Source organism: Colias eurytheme, chromosome 11 (genome assembly GCF_061535395.1).
Source record: "Colias eurytheme isolate Ceu_HAF_F1 chromosome 11, ilColEury1 Martin Lab GWU primary, whole genome shotgun sequence".
NCBI classification, from domain to species: domain Eukaryota; kingdom Metazoa; phylum Arthropoda; class Insecta; order Lepidoptera; family Pieridae; genus Colias; species Colias eurytheme.
Window position 1 is genome coordinate 3,943,696 of NC_142990.1, and position 22,986 is coordinate 3,966,681.

At 35.2% G+C, this 22,986-nt stretch overlaps 1 protein-coding gene across 2 annotated transcripts in view; it reads right to left on the bottom strand.

Annotated features, from left to right (window-relative positions):
* sfl (N-deacetylase and N-sulfotransferase sfl) overlaps positions 1–22,986 on the bottom strand; it is a 124,094-nt gene that overhangs the window by 58,276 nt on the left and 42,832 nt on the right. The window contains exons 1-3 of one of the 2 annotated variants that reach the window (XM_090106802.1): positions 22,586–22,687; positions 7,358–7,925; positions 1,518–1,709 (exon numbers count right to left, since the gene is read on the bottom strand). In XM_090106802.1, coding sequence (XP_089962928.1) covers positions 1,518–1,709; positions 7,358–7,551 — 386 coding nt within the window. In that variant the 5' untranslated portion in view covers positions 7,552–7,925; positions 22,586–22,687. Of the gene's footprint in view, positions 1–1,517; positions 1,710–7,357; positions 7,926–22,585; positions 22,688–22,986 lie in introns of those variants that run through there. The other variant, XM_090106803.1, reaches the window with a different exon arrangement.

Genomic DNA, 22,986 nt, shown 5'->3' on the forward strand with positions numbered 1-22,986 from the left:
ATAAAACGTTAGATATACAGTATACAGGCCTAAGCAACTTCAACTCCAGTCAAAACTTAAAACGGAAAAGTTTCGGAAATCTGTTTTCATTTGCGATCCATCAACCCGTCTTTATTTAAACAGCTTACTTGAGAATGTTTTTTATACTTTAACTTTACTATTTTTCACTTTAAAGACCGAAATAAACATTAGTACAACAATGTTTTTAAATAAGTTCTCCATTTTGCATGTGTATTTACTTTTTATGAATGAACTAAATATACCAAGACATTACCGTACTGTTCAGTATTTTTAAACGATCACGAAATAAACAAAACAATAAACATTAAATCACAACGGAACGCAATAGCACTAAAACGTTTAGTAATAAAATTCTGAATCGTATTAACATATTGAAATTCTAAACAAGACTCCCATAAATTCCTTAGAAGTTGGAACGGATCGAACTTGTTTAAGCTTATTTATTCCAGCAACGTTATCGATTGTAATGCCGGCTATTGAAACTGCATACTAATGAAAGTACTAGATGCACAAGCTTGTTCGTAAGGACCTTTAGGGCCGCATCTGGCGAGGGATAAGTGTGCCAATCTGCCGTTGCATATCGGTATTCGTATCGAGTGCTGCATTATACGCTATCATGCGTTTGGTAACGATCACTTGTAATGGACGAGAAATAGAAATCTCCTTTGAAGAATAACATTAACTTCTGAAAGACATTCTTAATTCTTGCGAGATCTCCCTAGAGATCTTGATGTGAAATTGATAGCTTTCCGGCACCGAGAGTTCATGCTTCAAGGGTGATAAGCTGATGACGTTATTATTGAATACTGCAGTCATTATCTAACTTAATATTTCAATAATCTAGCAGAAAATGCTAACAACATTAATCAACTGACCTATTTAGATATTCGCAGCTATCGTTTTCAACGTTTTGATGATTTGAGAAACGGTTTTGAGAAACGGGGGTTTTACCACGTAGTAATTAATTGACTATATATCATTTTTCACCCGCACTTGAAGACCAAGGATATCCGGACTTTATTATTAACGGGTTTTACAACCCGTCAAAAGCTCTTCGTTATTAATACCTACATTTTATATTTACTTTGCCAATTTCTCAAATTAAAAATCCGTTGGCATGGCAAAATTATTTTTGCCATAGGAACAAAATATTTATTATTAACAAACAGTCTGAATTAAGTGAACTAAGTACCTATACCAAATGTTTTATAAACTTTTACTTTATATAAATGTTTTGCCGGTAAATTCGATATATAAGAAAAAAAGTCTACAAGCGCATTCACTACGAAGTCATTACTTCAATACCCCAAGCAAATTGCTTTACAAGTATTTAACAATGTAATATCTTAATAACTAGCGCATCATTTAAGGTAATATCATTTAAACTATATTTATGGCGATGGTCACGCGCGGCTTGCTGCTGCAAACGAGCATTGAGCATTGTGACTCGCACCCTACCTTGTTACTCGATTACCACCATCTTATAGCCAACTTACCGTATACGGTTGGCAACAAGCAGCTCAGCGATGTCCCGGCCGAGCCGCGAGTACAGCGACTCGGCGATGACTAGCACCTTCGCGTCGATGCGCAGGCGTGCGTCGGAGCGGTGGTCGCGCGCCGCTTGCTGCTGCGACGCGAGCAGTGAGCATTGTGACAGCGGCCGGGGTACGCGATCGCGCCATACCAGACTGTAGAATAGACATGTATTAATGAAATAAATATATGTCGTAGCTTGAAGCTGAACCAGCAGAACAACCGGTTACTTAATATCTTAAGGGCTTTAAAAATTACCTACGAAATATACGTATTAAATTTCCTAAAAGACGGTCCAGCCGTTTCTGAGGAGTTTTGCAAGCGCTGTGACACGACAGTTATTTTTTGTAAAAAGATAATAAATAAGGAACAATAATACATACAACACTGCATACTTGTTATATGATTCTAAAAAATGAACAAAGACATCAAATAATCTTCTTATATATAAAAATGAATCGCAAAATGTGTTGGTAAGCGCATAACTCGAGAACGGCTGAACCGATTTCGATAATTCTTTTTTTATTATATTCCTTGAAGTACGAGGATGGTTTTTATGTAGAGAAAACGTAAACATGTACCACGGGCGAAGCCGGGGCGGACCGCTAGTAGGCAATAAATAAGCAAGTCATCTCAATATAGGTAAATTTATCAAAATTTCTGATATGATATATAATAGAATACCGAATATAATATAAACAACAACAATAAACCGTCGAGATATACTTATATAACATTTAATTCCATGAGACCATTAAAAGCTTCCCACGAGATTTAAGTTATAACTAGGCCAATCAACAAATTTTCTGAAACACCGCTTCTTGAATAAGATATGTATTGCGTAATTGTAATAGTAATTAAACTTTCCGCAAATTGATTACTAAGTAATCTTCCAAAACGAAATTTTGATGGAAATCAATCAAAGACTGCCAAAGTTAACGCTGCGATTCAACTTGAAGCCACATCAAAGAGCCATTACGGTTAATCTGAATAACGCTGGAATAAATAAAAGGTGGAATTTATGAAAATATTTATCCATAGGCAGGTCGAGTTGTGGCCTCTTTGCTTTAATGAAAGGCCCGTCCGGTCCGTCCCGGAGAAACTTTAACGACGAGCGGAAAAAGAATTACTCAGCCAAGGCAGTTCTTATTAACTTTCTGACGATGTGGTTACGCCTGAATAGACGAATGGGAGTGCAGTGTAAATTAACCTTAATTAGTGTCGGACGAGATACTTTTTCACGGCTTGAGTTATCTGGGTCAAGTTTATATTCATTAAGCTGTTAAGAGATAAGACTATGCGACCTTTGCCTTCTAAACTCAGCTTGAAGATCTCTTAGCTCTTGGTGGACATATAAACACCGTTACGATTAAGGTTACGGAAGGAAGGCATCGATCTAAAGCTCTAATTACGTGTCACTCATGCGCCAACTCTTCCCTAGTGTGTACCATAAAGAGCACTCCCCTTAAGAATGTACACATTTTAACGATAAAAACGTTCTACAGCAGTTCTTTTTAGCAGGCTGGCTTCTGATGAAATACATTTTAAAGGATTCGTGATTTTCTAAATGGAGCTTTATCAGAGTATATGTATATCAAATTCACGTGTAAGTTGTTTGATTTGATTTATATTCAAGTTAAATTGAAGTATGAATTTCAGGGAACAGTCTGAAACATTAATCTTGATAAAACTTGTAACTTTCTCAGGACTCTAACGAAAAAGAAAACAGCAAGATAACAATATATTAAAAACGGGTAATCCTAATGCCTAAAAGGAATTAACGAAGCAGCTTCCATTAATTAGCCAGAACACAAGTTTTGCTATAAATTAAACGAGTCCGCCAAACTTGCCGCCCTAACTCTCTTCTTGGCGGTGTAAATTTAAGGCGATAAAATAAAATATTATCGTCCTAGCTACACGACATCCTCCCTAATTAAATAAAATCACGTTATAAATTACACTGAAATATTCGCCTCCTCTAATTTAGCCATGAGCTGGCAAACAAGGGGCGACGAGGATGTTCGCCAAAGTTAAACACATTTTAGTCTTTCATGAAGCCATGATTCGTTTATTCGATAAAAATGTTACTTCGTTTCATTTTCTTTCTTTTTTGTATTTAAGGTTAACTTCATTCTTGTTAATTGTGAATTAAACCTTGATTCCCTTAATTACTTAAATATCAGGATATATTTAAGTAATTAAGGGCTACTTGATCTAGCTTGCGATTCAAATACCTGTCGTGCAAATATTATGAAAGAGGTCAGTTATTTAAGGATTTATTGTTGAGATTTGACAATTTGACAACCTATTTAACAATAACGCTCAGCAAAAACAGACCAGAAATTTTCCAATAAGAAATATTCTAAGAAAAATATTATTCTTCGAAACATTGCCAAATGATTATAGTTTCCAGAACAAGGGTAGTAACCTTGACAAAAAAAAAAAAACAATAAATATGCGATTACTATGTGAAGGTCGATAACCCCGCTTGATACGATGATCTACGTAACTTTAGTTCAACGAGACAAATACAAAAAAATACACAAAGATATTACGAATGAATTAAATGTTGTTTTTTTTTCCAATTCAATTGTTCCGGATTATTTATAAACGATCTAAATTATTTTCTCGGCGTTATTAAAATCATTGATTGATTAAGTACAGAAACCTTGCCCTTTATACGTCACAAACTATCTGCCTCCTGCTTGTTCTAAAGTAGGCAACAAAGCCAGTTAAATCCGTTACTAGTTACGGAAGATTATACGAGAAGTTTTTACTTAACGTTGGCCGACTTAAGGGTCTGTGTACCCTTCTCAAGAATACAAATAGCGAAGTTCTATTTTTACTCAGCGTACGTTTCACAATATCATAATTAACGAAAACGTATTCCATTTTTATAATACTTTACGAAATTGGCAAGCTTTACCGCCTGTCAAAAAATTCAACAATGGGGCGAAGGAAAGTCCACAACTCCTGTCAAAGCGCCACTATTCAGAAACTTTGTACAAAACTCGTTGCGACATTTCCAATTTTCACCGAGAATTATTCAAATATGCGTAGGTACTGCGCGCTGGAAGTGCTACTCGCGGTTTAACATAATATTGTATTTAATTATGACGGAACACGAATTACTTATCAGACCGTCGGATATCTTGCGAAACAGTTCTCTGCCTTGCAGGTATAGAGATATTAAAGTGTGGAATTAATATCCATGTAACTGATACACTTGTTGTAACCGATATTGCTAATAATATAATAGAACAAAATCTATTCTATTTAAAGATGTCTTTTTAGAACAGATTAGATAAACTATTTCGTTAACCGCTTTAAATAGAAACTCACGACAATAAGTGACGCAACAAAATATAAATAACATAACCTTTTCATAAATGTTTATCTTATAAACTCGTGTTGTTAGATGGACGATAAAAAGACGTTGATAGATTGTAGGAAGGAAACACGGAAGCATTTTAAATTCTAAATGGGAGCAAATCGTATTGTATTGAGAGTTCCGTGAACTATTAATATGTTAATTGAAGTATACAAGTTAGTTTAACAATGATAGAAACAAATTCTTTTACCATCCTAAATGCAAAAAAAATCGATATTTTGGAAATACATTCAAATAATTCCGAATGTATTTTCCATAACACGTGACCACCGGCAATTTTCCGATTCTTGTCATTATGAGAACATGAGGTGAATGTTGAATTTGCAAATCAGCTATTTAATATGTGCGTGTTATTTAAGCACATATTATTTCAAGGCATGCCATTCACAATGGCGGACTAATCCCGTCGCGGATATTATGCGATCTGCCCAAGGCCGATAATTTCAAATTATTATTAATTTTCCAAAAGCAACGTGTTTGTTCACGATAGTTAGCAAGTAAATTGGATTCTGTGCGAATGACGCATATTTCAGCGAGAGTAATTAATTATGTTCGAACACATTTTACGTCATTTTAATTTCATAGGCCATAGCGAAATTATGTTTTAAATTTGGCGTGGCGCTTCGCATCGTATGCGTCAACAGATCAAGATGTAATCAGTCATACCATAATTGAATAATGTGATTGATCACGCGACTGTAATTATTTCTTTGATAATAAAGATGGATTTGTGCTTCACGATGCAGATGCTTACTATAAGACATTTCTCTCGTCAACTTATATCCAAAATATTTTTAAACTTGAAGCGAATGTTTAAATTGTTAGAAAATTATTTTATTGAATGCAAAATTGAAGACCAATAAATACACAACCCAGACACACTATACCTACATATAAAAGGAAAAAAGGGGATCTTTACAGTATAAGAACTTCAACAATTTCGCTTCGTTCTAATTTATTTTCCGTCGATTTACGTAAAGAAAAACGGCTGTGTCAGAGCGTTTCTGCACTCACGCAAGATACACAATATGCCAGTCATATTGATGGAAATCAAGGGAACGAATAAAACCTTTGTTACTGCGAATCGATCCGACCGAAGCCAATTTAAGCGTTACGAAAGGTTCAGAATTCAGATATTCGCATATTTCTGCGTAAACAAAAATATGGTGATATATAGCAGGCAATTACCAATTACGGTAACGATGGATAGCAAAATTTCAGTGCAATTTGGGTTTCCCTCCGTCAATCCACATTAAACCAGAAGCGTGCAGTACAGGAGCAATGAATCAATCATGTGTGCAAATGAGATTCGTTTAAATGTTGCTGCTCTACAATTTTTTATAAGTGAGCGAACGTGTGTTACCTGATGGTGAGCGACAAACTTTATAACCATTTCACGAACGATAATTAGTTTACGAATCTGCTGCAAAACGCATTAATCTTGTTGTTAAAGATCAGTAAAATATAAGATGAAATATATGAACTAGTAAGAGTTGATCCACGTTGAGCTTTGAGTTGAGCGTTAAAAGAAAAGGCAGAAAAATCTTAATGAAAATGTTTTCTTGAATGAATTGGGTTTCCCTTGGATAAAACAACATAATGAGAGTTGCGACCAAGACTCACAGTGGTGTTTGTTACATTCTAATACATTTATATGTTAAAGGAATAAATAAAAGCATTGTAATAACAAGGAAGGAGATGATTGATGAAGATTGTTACACATATTGGCGTATAATAATATTCGTAACCAATTTGTTTTCTCAAAATTTTGAGCAATATAAAAAAATATAAATGAAAAACAATTATTCAATGATATAATACACATCTTAATTGTAACTTGTATTGAGCATCGTATTGAGATTTTCCTAAACAAAAATATTGTTCCATAATTTCTTAAGCGAACACAGTAAGAACTTTGGTACACTGATTTCACTCCTACAGTATATGAAATTCTTAACAAATGACTTATGAATATGAAATACAATTACCGTAACTTCTAGTGGCGCTTCAGCCCCCGAGTGACGTGAACACGTAACGAGCGACATAACTTTCGCCTGTTGCCGGAAGAATAAACAGACGCGCGACGTTTTATTGGTCGAGACGGTACACAAACGCAAAAATATAAGCATATACCGAGACGGGGTTTATAGTTGTGTGCTACCTTTGTTTACTTTTTATATATCCTTCGCTAAACAAATGAACTTGTAGAAGAAGTAACGTTTATTATGATTATCTGTGACATAGAAAAAAGGTTTCGATATTTATTGCCCGTAGAGTTCGTTACGCGGAGGGCCAAAATTTGTCAAATTACGTTATCCTTTGTTGGGTCCCCTGACATTGTTAACTTACCTCGCATAAAATGTACTCTTAAACACTAGTTATGAATATTTTATATCTATCTATAATACGAACCTAGTCAAGGGTGCCGTGACGTAATACGTGTAGAAGAATATAGTGAGGACGGAGAGCAGCATGACGCCGGCGACGCACTTCCTCACGTTGACGTGGCTCGCGAGCCAGAAGCAGCAGCGCGGCGCCGGCGCCTTGTGCGCGTGCGGGTACTCGCCGCACTCCAGCAGCGGCGTGCGCGCTCCACGACCCTCCATACTTAACCAACACACCACTATATTTACACAACACAATAACACTTAGGCCTCTAAAAAATTCACTATACAATGTCTATCTGGGAACTCTAATGGCCGGGTTCGTCCTTGGTGATTTCTGTCGCCACTTGCAGTGTTTCCACATTTCATAGCAGCGCTTCTGGGTAGGAACGCGCGCGTTCGCTGGGAGACAGTGGGCGCTGACGCTGACGGCCATCTCGTGCCGACAAACGTATCCGTTGCCTGTTTAAAATGGCCGCCGACGCATTTTGGCGGGTTGTTATCATCACGGCGACGGCGTGCGCTCCCAGGTCGAGACCTCACGGCATCCGTGGATGAATACGGTCGGGTCCGGCTGCCTCTCTCATCGGTCTTGGCTGAAACAACAGAAATAAATGTTACTAACTTATGTAATTAGGTTTAAACATTCTTAAAGTTAAGTTTAAAAAATTTCATGGGCGTATTTTACTAATTAATGCTAAAGGCAACTTTTATTAAAAAATTATGTCGCTAAAACAATACGAGTCCGTATATTAATATTTCTGATGATTAAAACAAGTTCAATTAACGAAAGTAATACATTTGTCAGCTGAATATATTGATATTATAATTATTTTGCAGAAATAAATACGCAGTTTTCATACAAAAGCTCGTAGCTGCTCCGTGATTAATGAAATAACAGTTCATAATATTATTAATGTTAGAGCATGCAATATTACCTACAGCATATATATACCTTGTTATGGTGCTTACAGCATTTTATACAAATATTTCACACGAAAGTGTACGTGGATACAATAACGGGAATATACATATATTCTAAGTTACTTTGAGTTACTCGGAACGTGAAAACTTGGGTTGGCCGGGTGCTCCTATAAATCCGACCTTCGTGTCATTTGAACCAAGGCTTACATTGAAACACTTCTTTCCGAAATAAATTCATTGAACTGTTAAATTGGACCAGCGAACCTCAAAATTCTGGATTAAATTTGATTAAAAGTAAAGTAATGAATGCGAAATCAGGTTTCGGGCACAATGAGACGGTGCGTCGGAGATATATTGTTGTAACGGTGAACAATAAAACGTGCGTATTACACATTTATTTCGTGAATGTATCTGTGGCATTAAGCCAATTATCAATGCTTCTAAAAGTGGAGGTAATTTGAGCGCATATTTCATCGGTTAGCTTCAAACGTAGCAGTAATAAATTATACACCGCTTGAAGTTTTGTTACTGGGAATGCGTTTTAAACCGAGTTTCATGTTTTTGAACCCTATTTGGTGCACACTTGAATAGAAGCGCGTTACTCTATTTCGTAGCTAAAAGGGAGGTTTCGAGAGCTCGTTCGGAGTCAGCGGTGGATTTGAAACGCGCCTGGAATCCATGATCGTACGTCCCTTTGAATATTAAATAGCAGATAACCCGCTGCTAACCAGAGCGCAGTTCGACATTCAGCTGTCTAGAGATTCATTTTCCCACTTAATATCAGGAAGTGATTTACAAAATAAGAGTTTGAAGGTATCATTTAAATATTTCACAAAAGATTTCCTTGGTGACCATTTAAGTAAGCTCTTTGATCACCATGTAGCAAATTCGTGTTTAGAAAATACAGATTTTAGTATAAATTCCCTGCATAATTCTCTGATCTTCAGGGAAATATGTTTCAGTAATCTTCTTTTGATCAACTCGTATTTATGTATAATTCATCAACTGTTGAAGGACGCCCATTTCAGATTACATTCCCGGAAATCAAGTGCACACAGCTTGTGCGAAACGGAGCAATTAAAGTTCTTAATTAAAGTAAAAAAGGGCAATCTTCTGTTGGTGTCGGTTGTCTAGGGAAGTGGGGCGATAAGGCACCGGAGATGTACGGTTGAGGCAATAACATTCATTACACAACCGATAGAGAGTATAAGACAATAATAATATATATAATCATTGAATGGACCTTTCGAGGTTTTTTAATACAATCCAATTTCAAACTTTGTTTAGTTTCCGTATGTATCAGCAAAATCCCGTTCTTGATATATTAAGTCGTGATTAATAGACCAAATCTTACTTATATTTCTCCGACGTAAAATTATAGATCGCAGCGAGAGTTTTGTATATTTATTAAGATTAACACTCGAGCACCTGAAATTCTAAGCTTCACAATATCCAATATAACTTTAAATTGAATTAATTTCAAGAGTGCTTTACTCAAACTTTATGCTTAATAATAATAATTTCTAAACTATAATACCATAATCATTGTAGTGCTGAGAAACAGGTGAGTTCAACGAAGTTTCCGAACGAATAACTGAGTTACTATGTAGATTAGCCCTTTACGATAACACCGTTCCGTCATATCATATCAAAAGACAATGCTCTCAGGAAGGTATCGTCTCAACTTATTATAACTTTGCCTGTTCGCCTCACCTCGTAGTTACTGTTCGGAAATCTGAATACCATCGTTAGTGGAGTTATATAATATTGGGATTATATTTCGAATACATTACGTAGTGTGTGCTAGTTTCATCCATGTGGAAGTTGATTTCTTGTTTTCATCAAAATTATTATTACTACTTTATGAGGCTGCTCGTCCAGTAACAAAGAAGAGCATGTTGTTATTATACTTTAACTGATTTCACGCAAAAAATTCGTAGAGAATTTAATGATCGTAATATTTGTTTCTCTTTTAAATATAAGGGAAATATGGATATGGTAAATTACATTTTTTATTTATAAAAATTCTATCAATATTTATGAGTTTGAAATATGTTGTTCAATATTCTGTGGATGACAAATATTATATTTTAATTTCAAACTGAAGTGGGTTATGTAGTGTTATACTGGTTTCATTGCTTTTGAAAATATAGAACATTTTTATCAAAACATAAACTTCTCAATTAATTCTCGAAAACTTTGTACAATTCAAAGCTTTGGCTAAGTAATTTGATATCAATAAAACAGGAAAATAGAAATTATTTCTAATTGGAATTCTATAAATGTATAATTGGAATTCGTCAATTATAATCAATAATAAGATTTGCTTATAGCTGTTTTGACGTAGAGGAATAGGAACAGGCAATTTTGATATTTGTACTGAAAAGGTTAACATTAATATGTAACGCTTCACAAAATCATACATTATTTAAACTTTTTAAAAATCCTGATCATGTCAATTACGAAAAACAATAATATAAAAAAAAACTAATTAAAGCGACGCAGATTGAAGGGGGGTTATAATCCGCGTCTATTGCCTAAACGTAGTCATTTAAAATGACAGACCCGATAGCGATCTATGTGGGTGGGTGTTAATAGCGTGGTGCACCCCCCCTCCCCCTTGATCCTGTAACACTCCACTTTTATTGAGCATTAACTTCGAACTAGTTATATACCATTAAACTCAGAAGCTATAGCATTTTATGCCAAGACACTTGCCAAAGCTGCAGATATTTATTTCAATTCCTTATTGACCAATTGTTCAATTTGATAAAAGCCTTCAGTTAAGTATTCTAACCTGTTTTTATATTGAAAGAAAAACATTTTATTTATTTTTATTTATAACACTTTACTATGCTAGTTATACAAATTACTTAAAACTAAAAATTATAGCTAAACTAGCACAGAGGGCGGCCTTATCACTAAAGAGTGATCTCTTCCAGGCAACCCACTGTGTGAAGTGTTAAAGGAGGAGGTAGGTCAGAAGTACACAACTACATAAATAGAAAATATATAATACACTTATATATGCATACATAATTATTACTAATTCATATACTTAAATACATACTCATATGCATAAAATACATACAATATTTATAATACATATATAAAATAAAACATATAATAAAATAAAACTATAAAAACATGCAAATATAGAACTTATTGATCGGAGTTAAATGCTACGTTATGGTAATGGCCTCGGACTTGTTTGGCAAAGCTAGACAATGTTTGAGCTTTTCGAATGCTAACGGGCAGGGAGTTCCATAAACCGGCGGCAGTGACAGAAAAGGAGCCACCATAGAATTGTGTGCGGTGCGAAGGGATAGATAACACTAACCTGTCCACAGATCGGAGAGAATAGTTATCACAGTGCAGGAATTGGAACTGGTCTTTTAGGTAAGAAGGAGATTTGGGATTGAAAAGGATTCGATACAAAAGTTGTAGGTAATGAACATTCCGGCGAAGGCGGATTGGGAGCCACTTGAGCTTCTTACGAAAGTGAGAGACATGGTCGTATTTACGGAGACCGTACACGAACCGAATGCAATGATTTTGAAGTCGCTCAAGCTTATCCAATTGCTCAGATGTTAAGTCGAGAAAGCAAGCATCAGCGTAGTCAAGAATAGGAAGGAGAAGGGACTGTGCTAACATAACCTTTGTCGGTATGGGTAGAAAGTTGCGAAGGCGACGTAAAGAGCTAGATGCAGCATATAATTTACGACTGAGTAGCTGGAGATGTTGAGACCAAGAAAGCGTTTGATCAATAATCACACCTAAATTTTTAACTTGTTTACTAAAAGGAATATCCACACACCCAATTTTGACAGTAGGCAAAACACCCCAGTCAATCTCCGAAATAAGGTACTGACTTCCAACAATGGTCACTTGGCTTTTGGAAGGGTTAATTGTAAGGCCGATTAACAACAACACCGATGAACATTATATCCATGTGACCTTTACTTTTATTTTCATATTTCATTTTTATCTCTTTTACATGTATTCTTAGGTCCGTGCCCATTTTACATAAATGAGGCTGACATTCCTTCAATTACCATACCAAATAAACCATGGAAATGGTTTTATAAAAATAAATATAATGGACGCTATTGTTATAAACGACCAATTTTTACTTAGTACTATTTAATGTTGAATGTAATTATGAATGTTGCTACCTAAATCATGTACTAATATAGCCACCGTTTCTTAAAGAATAAATTATATTGTTGTATTTAAAGCTCCTTATCAAAACCATTTCAACAACCAGCAAAATCTTTAATTCACCTGTACATTACTACCATCAAACAAGATGAATTCCTCGCAACCACCTGTCAACCAGAAGAATATACGGTAGACGTTTTGTTTACTCCCAATATACAGTATACAGTATACACTTTGGATACTATACACTGGGAATGAAGTGGATAAAAGCCACAATAACAAACAAATACTTACTATTAGGTACCTACTAGCTATACCGCGCGGTTTTTCCTGCGGGCGAACCCGCGGACAAAATCAAGTAATTCTATAGCTTAATACTACCTTCTAACTCTGACGCGCGGTTTTCAATTCAATCAATTATGGCTTATGTGTTATTTACTATTAAGTTTTATGCAAATCTGTCCAATATTTTTTACGTAAAAGTCTAACAAAGACACAAAGGTACATCCACACAAACAGCATTTATAATATTAGTAGTAACTATTCAGTGCTTCTAATGTCAGCAGTTCGTTTGTGAAAACAAACAAACATAATTTGTGTACACTCTTGTTATAATTCATGTTGTGTACATACGAGTATATTGAACACTTTAGGCTATTTGTAATTTCGCTAGATTGCATTATACGGTTTGCATTCGATGCGTTGGTTACCATAATTCATTTCGCATTTCAATTAATTATCGAATCGCATATATCCCTCAATACGCGAGTCGCGTGCAATATTAGTGTAGCGTTATTCGAAATTAACTTTTAATTATAATAAGTATGCTTTTTAAATGATTTTTCATGTGATTGCAATGCGACTACCACCTTAACACTCTTATATTTAGATAACTAGGTACCTACATCTATTTACACAACATCAATTTCATATATTTGAATATTGCTTATTGAAGTCATTATAAATATATGTATTTATCAAAAACACGCTGCGCATGGCTGCGCATAACAAAACGTTAACCTTACCTATTGTTTACGTTAAAGCGTTTGCACACAATCTAAACATATTAGCGATTAATTAACATGAACTCAAAGAGGCGAATTCAAATCAAATCTGCACAGCTAACAATAACGTGCGCCCATTGTGTGTATGTTGCATTGAACAGGTATCTGCAATTATCGGAACATTTGCTCCATTAACCATGGCCTATGATGTTCGAGCGAATAGGCCCTGGGAAGTAGTCGTATGCGAACACACGTTTATAGATTCAATGATATTTAAGCTCGATTTACGCTACACCGTGTCGCGACCGGGGCAGTGCCCTATATAGGGTACAATCAAACATTGTTATATACTTTTTCTATGAAGTGATTATGCCGTGAAGGTGGCACGATCGGGGCTCGGACAGGGCACGGCGTTGAAATGTGTATGGATATTGTTTCATTTGGTGCCCGGTTCTAGCACGGCCCGTCCCACGCATGGTGTAGCGTGCTTTAATCCATGCTATTCGGTAGTATGCAAATATGAGGTCCTAACACAAGTTTTACTACGCTTAGCAGACAAGTACGTTGTAGACATAAACATTGTATCGGTCAATTAGGGAAAGCTGGCATGTTCACAGTACTCACACTTATGCAATTTCACTTACAGTATGTTCAAAAATAAATGCGACTCTAGTTTCATTTTAGACTTGAATTGTAAAATGGGTGCGTTGTAGATATATATATATATATATATATATATATATATATATATATATATATATATGCAAATATAATTACTTATGAAAGCTCTCATAATTTACCTGTAAAATTATAATTTAAAAGTAAATCAATTGATGAAGTTAATTATTTATTCTAATAATACTCAATTGGATAAAAGTATTAATAATCATTCAATTATCAAATAATAATTAAATTCCTGACTTTGGTCGAGTAAAGATATCTAAGAAATATTATATTTGTAGTAAGTACGTAATACCTACCAATACGCGCTAACAAATATGTATTACATGTTTATTGTATAATTTTCACACTATTGGTTTTAAACTCAAACTCAAACATTTATACAATTAGACTTCTTCTAGAAGCACTTTTGAATCGTCATAACAGTTTAACAGTTTTAACATTTACCACCAATTCAGAAAGCAGTATCTATAGAGAAGAAGAAGAACCTATTTAATCATAATCGTAATCTTCTACTTCACTGTAACTTTCATCGCTCGAAGAACTCGATGTTTCGTTGTCGGAATTTCTTAATGTTATTATAAATGAGTCAGTGTAATTATCTACTTTTGGTTCTAATTGAATATATTTTTCCTCATGTTCTCGCGTCTTTCTCCAAACGTCACTCAACATATCCAGACTAATAGCATTTGCTTCCTTTCTAAATAATTCTTCCACAGTTTTCAAGTTAAAGTTCACATTTTGTGATGCTACTTTCCCTTTAATTATGCCCCATAGTAACTCTATTGGGTTGAGTTCTGGATGGTATGGTGGAAGGCGCAATACACTATGTCCATGATCTTTGAGGATTGCATCAAGTAGGTAAAAATTGTGTATAGTTTGGCTTATTTTTTTTAATAATGTGATAACTCTGATTATTAATTAGTAATTTGATTTTTGAAAAAAAAAATGCCGATTTTAGTCAAAATTTATATTTTTCTAACAAGATCCTTATCATCCAAATTTCCACCTTGGTGAGAAAAATTGACATTTCTAATGAAAATGAACAAAAAAATAAATGATTTTATTAAATACTGTAAAATAGTCTATAATTCTTCCATTTACTGTATCACAAAATTCTTCATAGATTTTTAGATATTCGTACTACACCAATTACATCACCCTGTATTTATAAACAATTGCAAAATATGACACATACATAGGCCGGGAGATACTGACACAAAATTTCGGGTCATTTGTAACAGAAAGGCGGTTCTACAGAGGTCTTATTACGCAATGACTAAAAGAAAAATGATGGTCAGAACTCAGAACGCTGGTACCGGCGGACTAGTCGCGTGGGCGTTAGTCGAACTCGTCGGATAAATAACGAAAGTCAAACGATTTGTAACACAAAAATTTTAGAATTCACCGATAGCCCATAAAAAAGATGTAGGCGGTAGTGTCATGCCATACTTTTCCGGTGTAACTTACAGCCCCCCATACCGACGCGATGCGTTGATTAAAAAAAAAACAATTCAAACATTTGTACCAGGCTAACTTTTGCACAGGTAATCATCATCGTGCAGACATTTACGAAAATCGCCATGCCATACTTTTCGGACGATTCCAAATGGCCAACATACCGCCGAAAATCTGCAAAAAAAATAATTTTTTTCGCCAAACAATTTGTACCAGTATTGCATTTGGATTTTTGGAGAGTATTTGATAAAATGTGACCATTATTATATTTGCCATACTTCTAGTAGGGGGAAAAAGTGCTGCTATACTTGAAAATTAATTTATTCGTCACGTTTCAAAAATACGACTGTATAATACGTAAAATAATTTTTTACAGTATGGGATCATTATATTCTGTTTGTTTGTATACAATTCTACCTAGAAAAAAATATCGCAGATTGCAAACATGGGGCGGATGATTGTAAGACTTAAGCCAAGACGTAAAAAAAATGAAAAGAATTGGCGATTTTTACCAGTACGGTAAAACTTAATATTATAATGTATGATGTGGTATTACTTAAATAAATAAAATAAAAAAAATAAAAAAGTACGGCATTTTTGGAAAGTATATGATGCAACGTGACCATTATTATATTTGCCATACTTTTAATAGAGGGAAAAATTAGTGCCATACTGCTACAAATCATTCAAACTACGAATAAAATCTTACAATAAGAAAAAAATCTTATACACATTCACCACCTCCCACAGGTATGGCATTATCACACTTCTATTTATAATCATTCAGGAGTTGTTGAAAAAAAAAAATGTAGGGTGGTACAAATCGTTTGGCGAGAAAAAAAAGTTCAAAAATTTGCAGATTTTCCGCGGTATGGCGACCATTTGGAATCGTCCGAAAAGTATGGCATGGCGATTTTAGTAAATGGCTGCACGACGATGGTTACCTGTGCAAAAGTGAGCCCGGTACAAATGGTTGAATTGTTTTTTTTAAATTAACGCATTCACGTCGGTATGGCGGACTGTAAGTCACATCGTAACTGTATGGCATGACACTACCGCCTACATCTTTTTTAAGGGCTATCGGTAAATTCTAAAATTTTTGTGTTACAAATCGTTGGACTTTCGCTATGTATCCGACGAGTTTGACTAACGCCCACGCGACTAGTCCGCCGGTACCAGCGTTCTGACCATCATTTTTCTTTTTGTCATTGCGTACTAAGACCCCTCTAGACCGCCATCCTGTTACAAATGACCCGAAATTTTGTGTCAGTATCTCCCGGCCTAACATGTGCAATGTGTAAATGTGTTGACGTTCCAGCTCTTCTTAATATACCTATATAGCTGTACGCTTTAAGTCATAAAGTAAGATCTTAAAATGTTAATTCTACGGAAAAGTTTTATTTTCACTTGAACAAATGTTTTATTACTAATTAATTATAAAAATAAACAAATATAACAATGTATATAATTGAGAGAAGTTTCAAAATTGATTAAAAAAAAAACTAAAAGCACTAGAATAATGATATCATTTTAATAATGGTCTCACTAAATTCACTAATACATTTAACTTCTTAATATTTTCGTAAAATGCATCACACATAAATCCATTCCCCGAGAACTCTATTAAGATTCTTATTTCAGGTGAAACTGAACATCGCTTTATGGTCCGGGAGCCAGCAGCAGATTTTATGACCAAGTTCCTCTCAAGCGGTAATTAGTAAAATGCATCAAAGTATAGTATTATGAAGCCTCGTGAACGTCAGCTGGAGCTCGGTTGGGGGGAAGAGCGGTTGTAGCCTCCCGTATCAGCTGACGGTTTTTCCACCAAGATACAGCCAGCTGACATATATATTTATCCACAGTTACATATAAGCTATCATCAGGTAAATTTTTGTTTGAGAGGAAATAACGGAAAATAAATTTTTCTTTAAATTTAACTTTCATGTTCGAGACACCAGCTGACGTATAATACACCATGTTGTAACCAGCTGACTATTTTTTTTCGTTGAGATATTGGGTTAGCTACAATTTGACAAATTTTTAGCTGAGAGGAAATGAATGAATGAATGTATTTTTTTTCCTATGTGCGTGGGAGGCTACAACCGCTCACCCCCCCAACCGATCGCCAGCTGACGTTCACGAGGCTTTATAATACTATACTCTCATGCGTCTGACGAATTATCTCTTGAGAGGAAATAGTTAACCAAATTTGCACCTGGCTCCCTAACCATTAATTAGAGCACAAAATAAAGCGCAACGTTCGTGGAAATTCAGGCGGCGTTTCCTTATACGATTAAAGTGAATTTATGCAAGACATTATCCAAGGACAACGGAGTTGCATAACAGCGCCTTCAGTGTCCGCTCCGCCCGTCCCCTTTATGAAACCCACTTTATGATATATGAGGTTATACTGTCACGTTATTGCTCCCCGAGACGACTAAGCGTATGCATTACGTTACGGTGCATTTACATCAAACGAGCGAATGCTCATTCTAACATCAATATGTCAAATTATTTTTGTGTAAACAGGCGTAGAGCATTATTTCGTTGCTCTTAGTGCGTTCGAAAGAATTCTATGGTTTAATACTGAACAACACTGAATACGAATTTTCGTTAACACTAAAAGATGACGAAATAATGCTCTTGCTCTACGTTAGTTTGATGTAAATGCACCGCCTCCCCGAGCATCGACGTCACGAGTATTTTATTGTTTCTCGTGATTGAATCGCAGTTAATTTCAATTCCTTTGAGTTCATATGATCGCGTTATTGGCTTGAGCATTGAAAAATAACGACATCAACCGGAGATACCTATACATGAACAAGGGGACATAATGATGGTAATAATTCACTGGCGAGAGTACGTTAGATGTTGTTATTTTTTATATTCGTTAGACTGAGATGTTGTGCTCTTCGCTTGTATGACTCTCATCTTAATAGCATAATGTTATAATGTACAATGATAGAAAATAGGTGACATTTTTGTAATACGTTTAGAAGTCACTAGCCAGTTAATCGAACAAAAAAAAATAACGATAGAAAATTGAAAGACTTGAAAACTTTGGTATCACACCACTTTTTTACTGTGGTGTGTGGTCAACGAACCTAATTTATCTGTAAATCTAGAGTTATGATAAAAATTCTGCATCCCACGTGCTTCCTATTCTTTATTCTCTGCCTTACCTAAGTTTTTCCACTCTAACCTAGTAAAGTACTTAGTAAAGCAGGCATTTTTCGATAATGCCTCAGAGTGTCGGCTCGCGGTCCCGTGATAATCCCGCCGCCCATTAGGCCGAACCGCGCTTGCAAATTGTCCGCATATTTTGGCCCAAGATTAATTGTTCTCGAATATCATCTATCACGGTGAGCTCTCTCGTGACGGTTCCAGCAGTGCGTGCACTGTTTTATTTGAACCGCAATAGGCCCGGGACAATGCGATTCTGAATAATTACGTTTTAAATTGCGTATCGCTAATTACTTACGCTACGGTAATATAATATGGTCACAAATAATTGTTTGTGATAACATATATTTACGTGAAAATTATTTTTAATTTGTTAGTGATGAATTAAGTATTACTTAGAAGAAACAAAAATTCCGCAATAAAATACCTTATTTGGTAAATCTGAAAATATGGGCAATATTTAAAAAATCTGGTGTAGATTTAACCAACAAATCTACGTAAATATTTCTTATCTGGCAATTTGTCTGTTTATTGCCTAATTTTTCTCAAAACGGTAGATTAAATTTGCGAATAGCCGTTACGAACACAACATTGGCTCATTTTAAATATTTCTTCGCCATTAGATACATGCAAAGTAGCTGAGGAGCACTCCATTTAAACAATCTGGTCATTTACCATTTTAAGTACCGGAATCCTAATTTTGTAAAAAAGATAAATCGTCAGTTAAAAGTATCCCTCGACGGTTCATTGCGCGCCGGACAAGTACAAATTGAGTCAATCTCTTTTTTCGTTGCAAACCTATAAACCAGATACATGTACAATGTATCTATGCTATATGTTATTAATCAACGCTTTCAATATACACTTCCTGTTACTGTGAATATTTTCTAGTACTCCTTTTGTTATAAACATGATAAATGTTATAATCGCTGAAAGCTTTAATATAACTCGACTCATCACTATAATGGACGCACGGAAATCTATTGTAGAACCGACTCGGAGCTGCACAGCCATATGTTTAATATGTAAATACACGACGACCTATATTATTTCATTTAAAAGAAGCAACGACTGAAACAAGTGCGCAATAAATGTTTTAAAAGCGCGTCGCAACCATCATACTCGCTATTAGCGGCGCAGATAGTGCGCTCGCAAAAGAAGAGGTTGATTAAAGAGCTCCAGCTTATACTGTTCAGAATAATGAATATTCAGTGTTACAGTGCATAAGTATTATGCGGCTACAATCTTAGTGCCACGAGGACATTCAGCGTCGTAACTGCCATGCCATTTCTCATCTTAAATGCCATGTGTATGCCGCTCGACTTCGCTCGTAACAGCTTCTATTTTTTTTTAAATTTCCGCTCTCGATACAGCCGCAAATACCAACACGGAACTGCGACGGAAATGTTAGCGCGACACTTTATTTTTTCGCTTGAATTTTATAGCTGCAAGTCTCTTTGGATTTTATTAAATTTTCAGGTAGTACAAATTGTATAAAGTTGATAATTCGTTGCCATTCTTTCTTGTTATTCCCATAATGCAATAGTTGAATAAAATATTTCCACAGCTTGTTTCCTAGCGTAGCAGAACAATATCTACGCCATACATTTAATACACGTATTTTCGGCAAAATGATTAAAGGTTATTCATCAAACCCGACACGGAAAGTACTTCAATATGCGCCATTTAAATTATGTGTACGATTGCGTGAGTCGGAGGCGTGAGTTGGTCTACTTACGGTGTCGGCGGGCAATACCGATGGCTGTTATGTCAAAAGTTTAAATTATTGCCCTAACGACAGATATTAGGCTTGGGGTCACGTTTTAATTGAGTTAAACTATTGACTTTTTTAACACGAGACATTCACGTTGATCGAAGTACCTACCAACACGTTAAATACTAAAATTATTTTCGTTGCCGATAGGTTATTTTTTGATAAATGAAATAAAGTCAGTATTGAAAACGAATCGTGATTTTATTTTTCATAGCTTGACTTAAAATATATTTTTTAGAATTTTTACTAATGCTAATGCTGTTTAAGCTCAGATTACTATTTTCTTTACGTATATTTTAGTTAAAGATGTTAGAATATTTCCAGCTAAGATTTAGAATCTTAGTCATAATAATTATAAATACATATTTTAATTATGAGATATAGTAGTAAGCTGTATCTATTTAAAAATATTTTTATTACATAATGATCGATATGTATTATTTAGTACAAAATATGGAATGCAAAAAAAATCGATGTAAGTAGATATGTATTTTTTATGTAGAGTTAAATCTTAATAATCGGCGGATAAAATCACGTGCAAAATCTAGTAATTTAATAAACGAAATCCGAGGCCAAGATCGTACTGTACATCACACATTAACATTTCCGCATACATACCGTATTACGGTTGTAATCTTTTTTTTATTTTATTATGCAAACGATTCGTGCGCACGAACAACCCGTTAAATTTCATTACGCTAAGGCAATCTTTGTTCTACCTACGATATTTTTTTATCATTTTCACGGTGCGCTTTGAGTTTATCCTAGTTTGAAAAAGTCCGGATCGAAAGCAAGTTTTGTGCGCGAAACTCGAGATGTATTAGCGTCAGTTCGCGGCCCAGTTTCGAATCTTCGACGCGATAACGAAGGTGCATCACGTATTCCCCGGTGGCGGGGTAGCTGTATTCCAGCATACGTTCCGCTGAACGATGTTGAGTTAAGGTGAGAGAGCCGCGCATTATCTAACCGTAGCTTTCTTCGGTTATTTTATCGATCTGTTTGAATAAAGATGATTGAGAAGTGTGTGTGTCCTAATTTACTTTGACTTATTTTCCAGCTACATTAAATTATTTAAAAACATGTCGCAGAAAGTGAATAAAGAACCGAGAATACCCACCCTTCCTACGACTCCTACTTGCGTTCCATTGCACGTAGTGCGATGAACCAGACATTTGGTAAATCTGCATTACAATATGAAAACGTTACGTATATCATCGCGATACTTGGAGGGTACACTCAAAAATACGAATCAGAATACAATCCACTACAGCATTTCAATATACAAATTAATAAAATTGGAATAATCATAAGATTACTGTATAATATTTTACACGAACATTTGTATTACCGAAAGGGCTCGTCAAAACTACATTAGCGCGGTACAAACAGCTCCTCGTGCAAAAAGTCACGGAGCAAAGACCGCAACAGAAAGCATTAAGCATCTTAACATTGCAATCGGCGTGAAGTGAGGCTTTCAACATTTGTTAGCTGGAGAAAAGCGAGCTAAAGCACAATAGTAAATCTGAAATGGACGTTGTATTGTGCTAAAATCATTTCAATCCAGCTCTACTATCGGACAATGTTTTCTTTATCAATAAATGTAGGACGGCTTTCATGTAACTGTAATAATAAAAATGGTTTACCACGAGGTCAACAGTTGTTTTACATTTTTCTGTTTAACTGTGTTTGCGCTGGACATATCTTATAATATTTTATGCGGCAAGCGTTGATATTTTATTATTCGTTCTATGTTTGTATCATGCCATGAATTATATATTGAACTGTGTCATGAGTTACAAATTGTTTAGGGTGTTAAATGGGAACCTTTTATTAACCGGAAAACAAATAATTAAAATTTAAATATATATAGTACTGAAAAATAATTTAAACTTCAATGTTTAAAGAATGCAATAAAATATCATATTAATTAAATGCCGTATATGTACAGGTAGGTATTTCAGAGGCAATTTATCTGGAAAGCAATTTAAATGCCAGTAATGAATATGAATTTATAATGAACTCAATGGTTTTTATATAGTCGTCATTAATCGAACTTGATTAAAAATCTTACCCCATCCAATATTATTGACTTTCTTGGGCACTTGTTGAAATTGCTTTCACAAAAGTTCAAATATTTATATTCAAAAACTTATGTACTATAACAATATACAATACACAATTATAGATAGAGTTATGTATAATGTTTACAAAACGGCAGCTATTAAAAGAGGAAGCAACATTTATTGTCACACATTACGAACGCGTGGCGCTGGGGAGATAGGAGCGCGCGACACAACCGCTCACCGTCGCGTACAATGCAAACTGAAAACCGCTAGGAGCGGTTATCAGCGCGCGGGAAAATCGTAGGAAGCGAGGCTTGGGCGGGCGCTACGCATCCGCTACGATCAAAAATCTTTGAGTGAGGCGAAACTCTCTGAACCACGACAGTCCATCTATCCGTGAACGCCGACA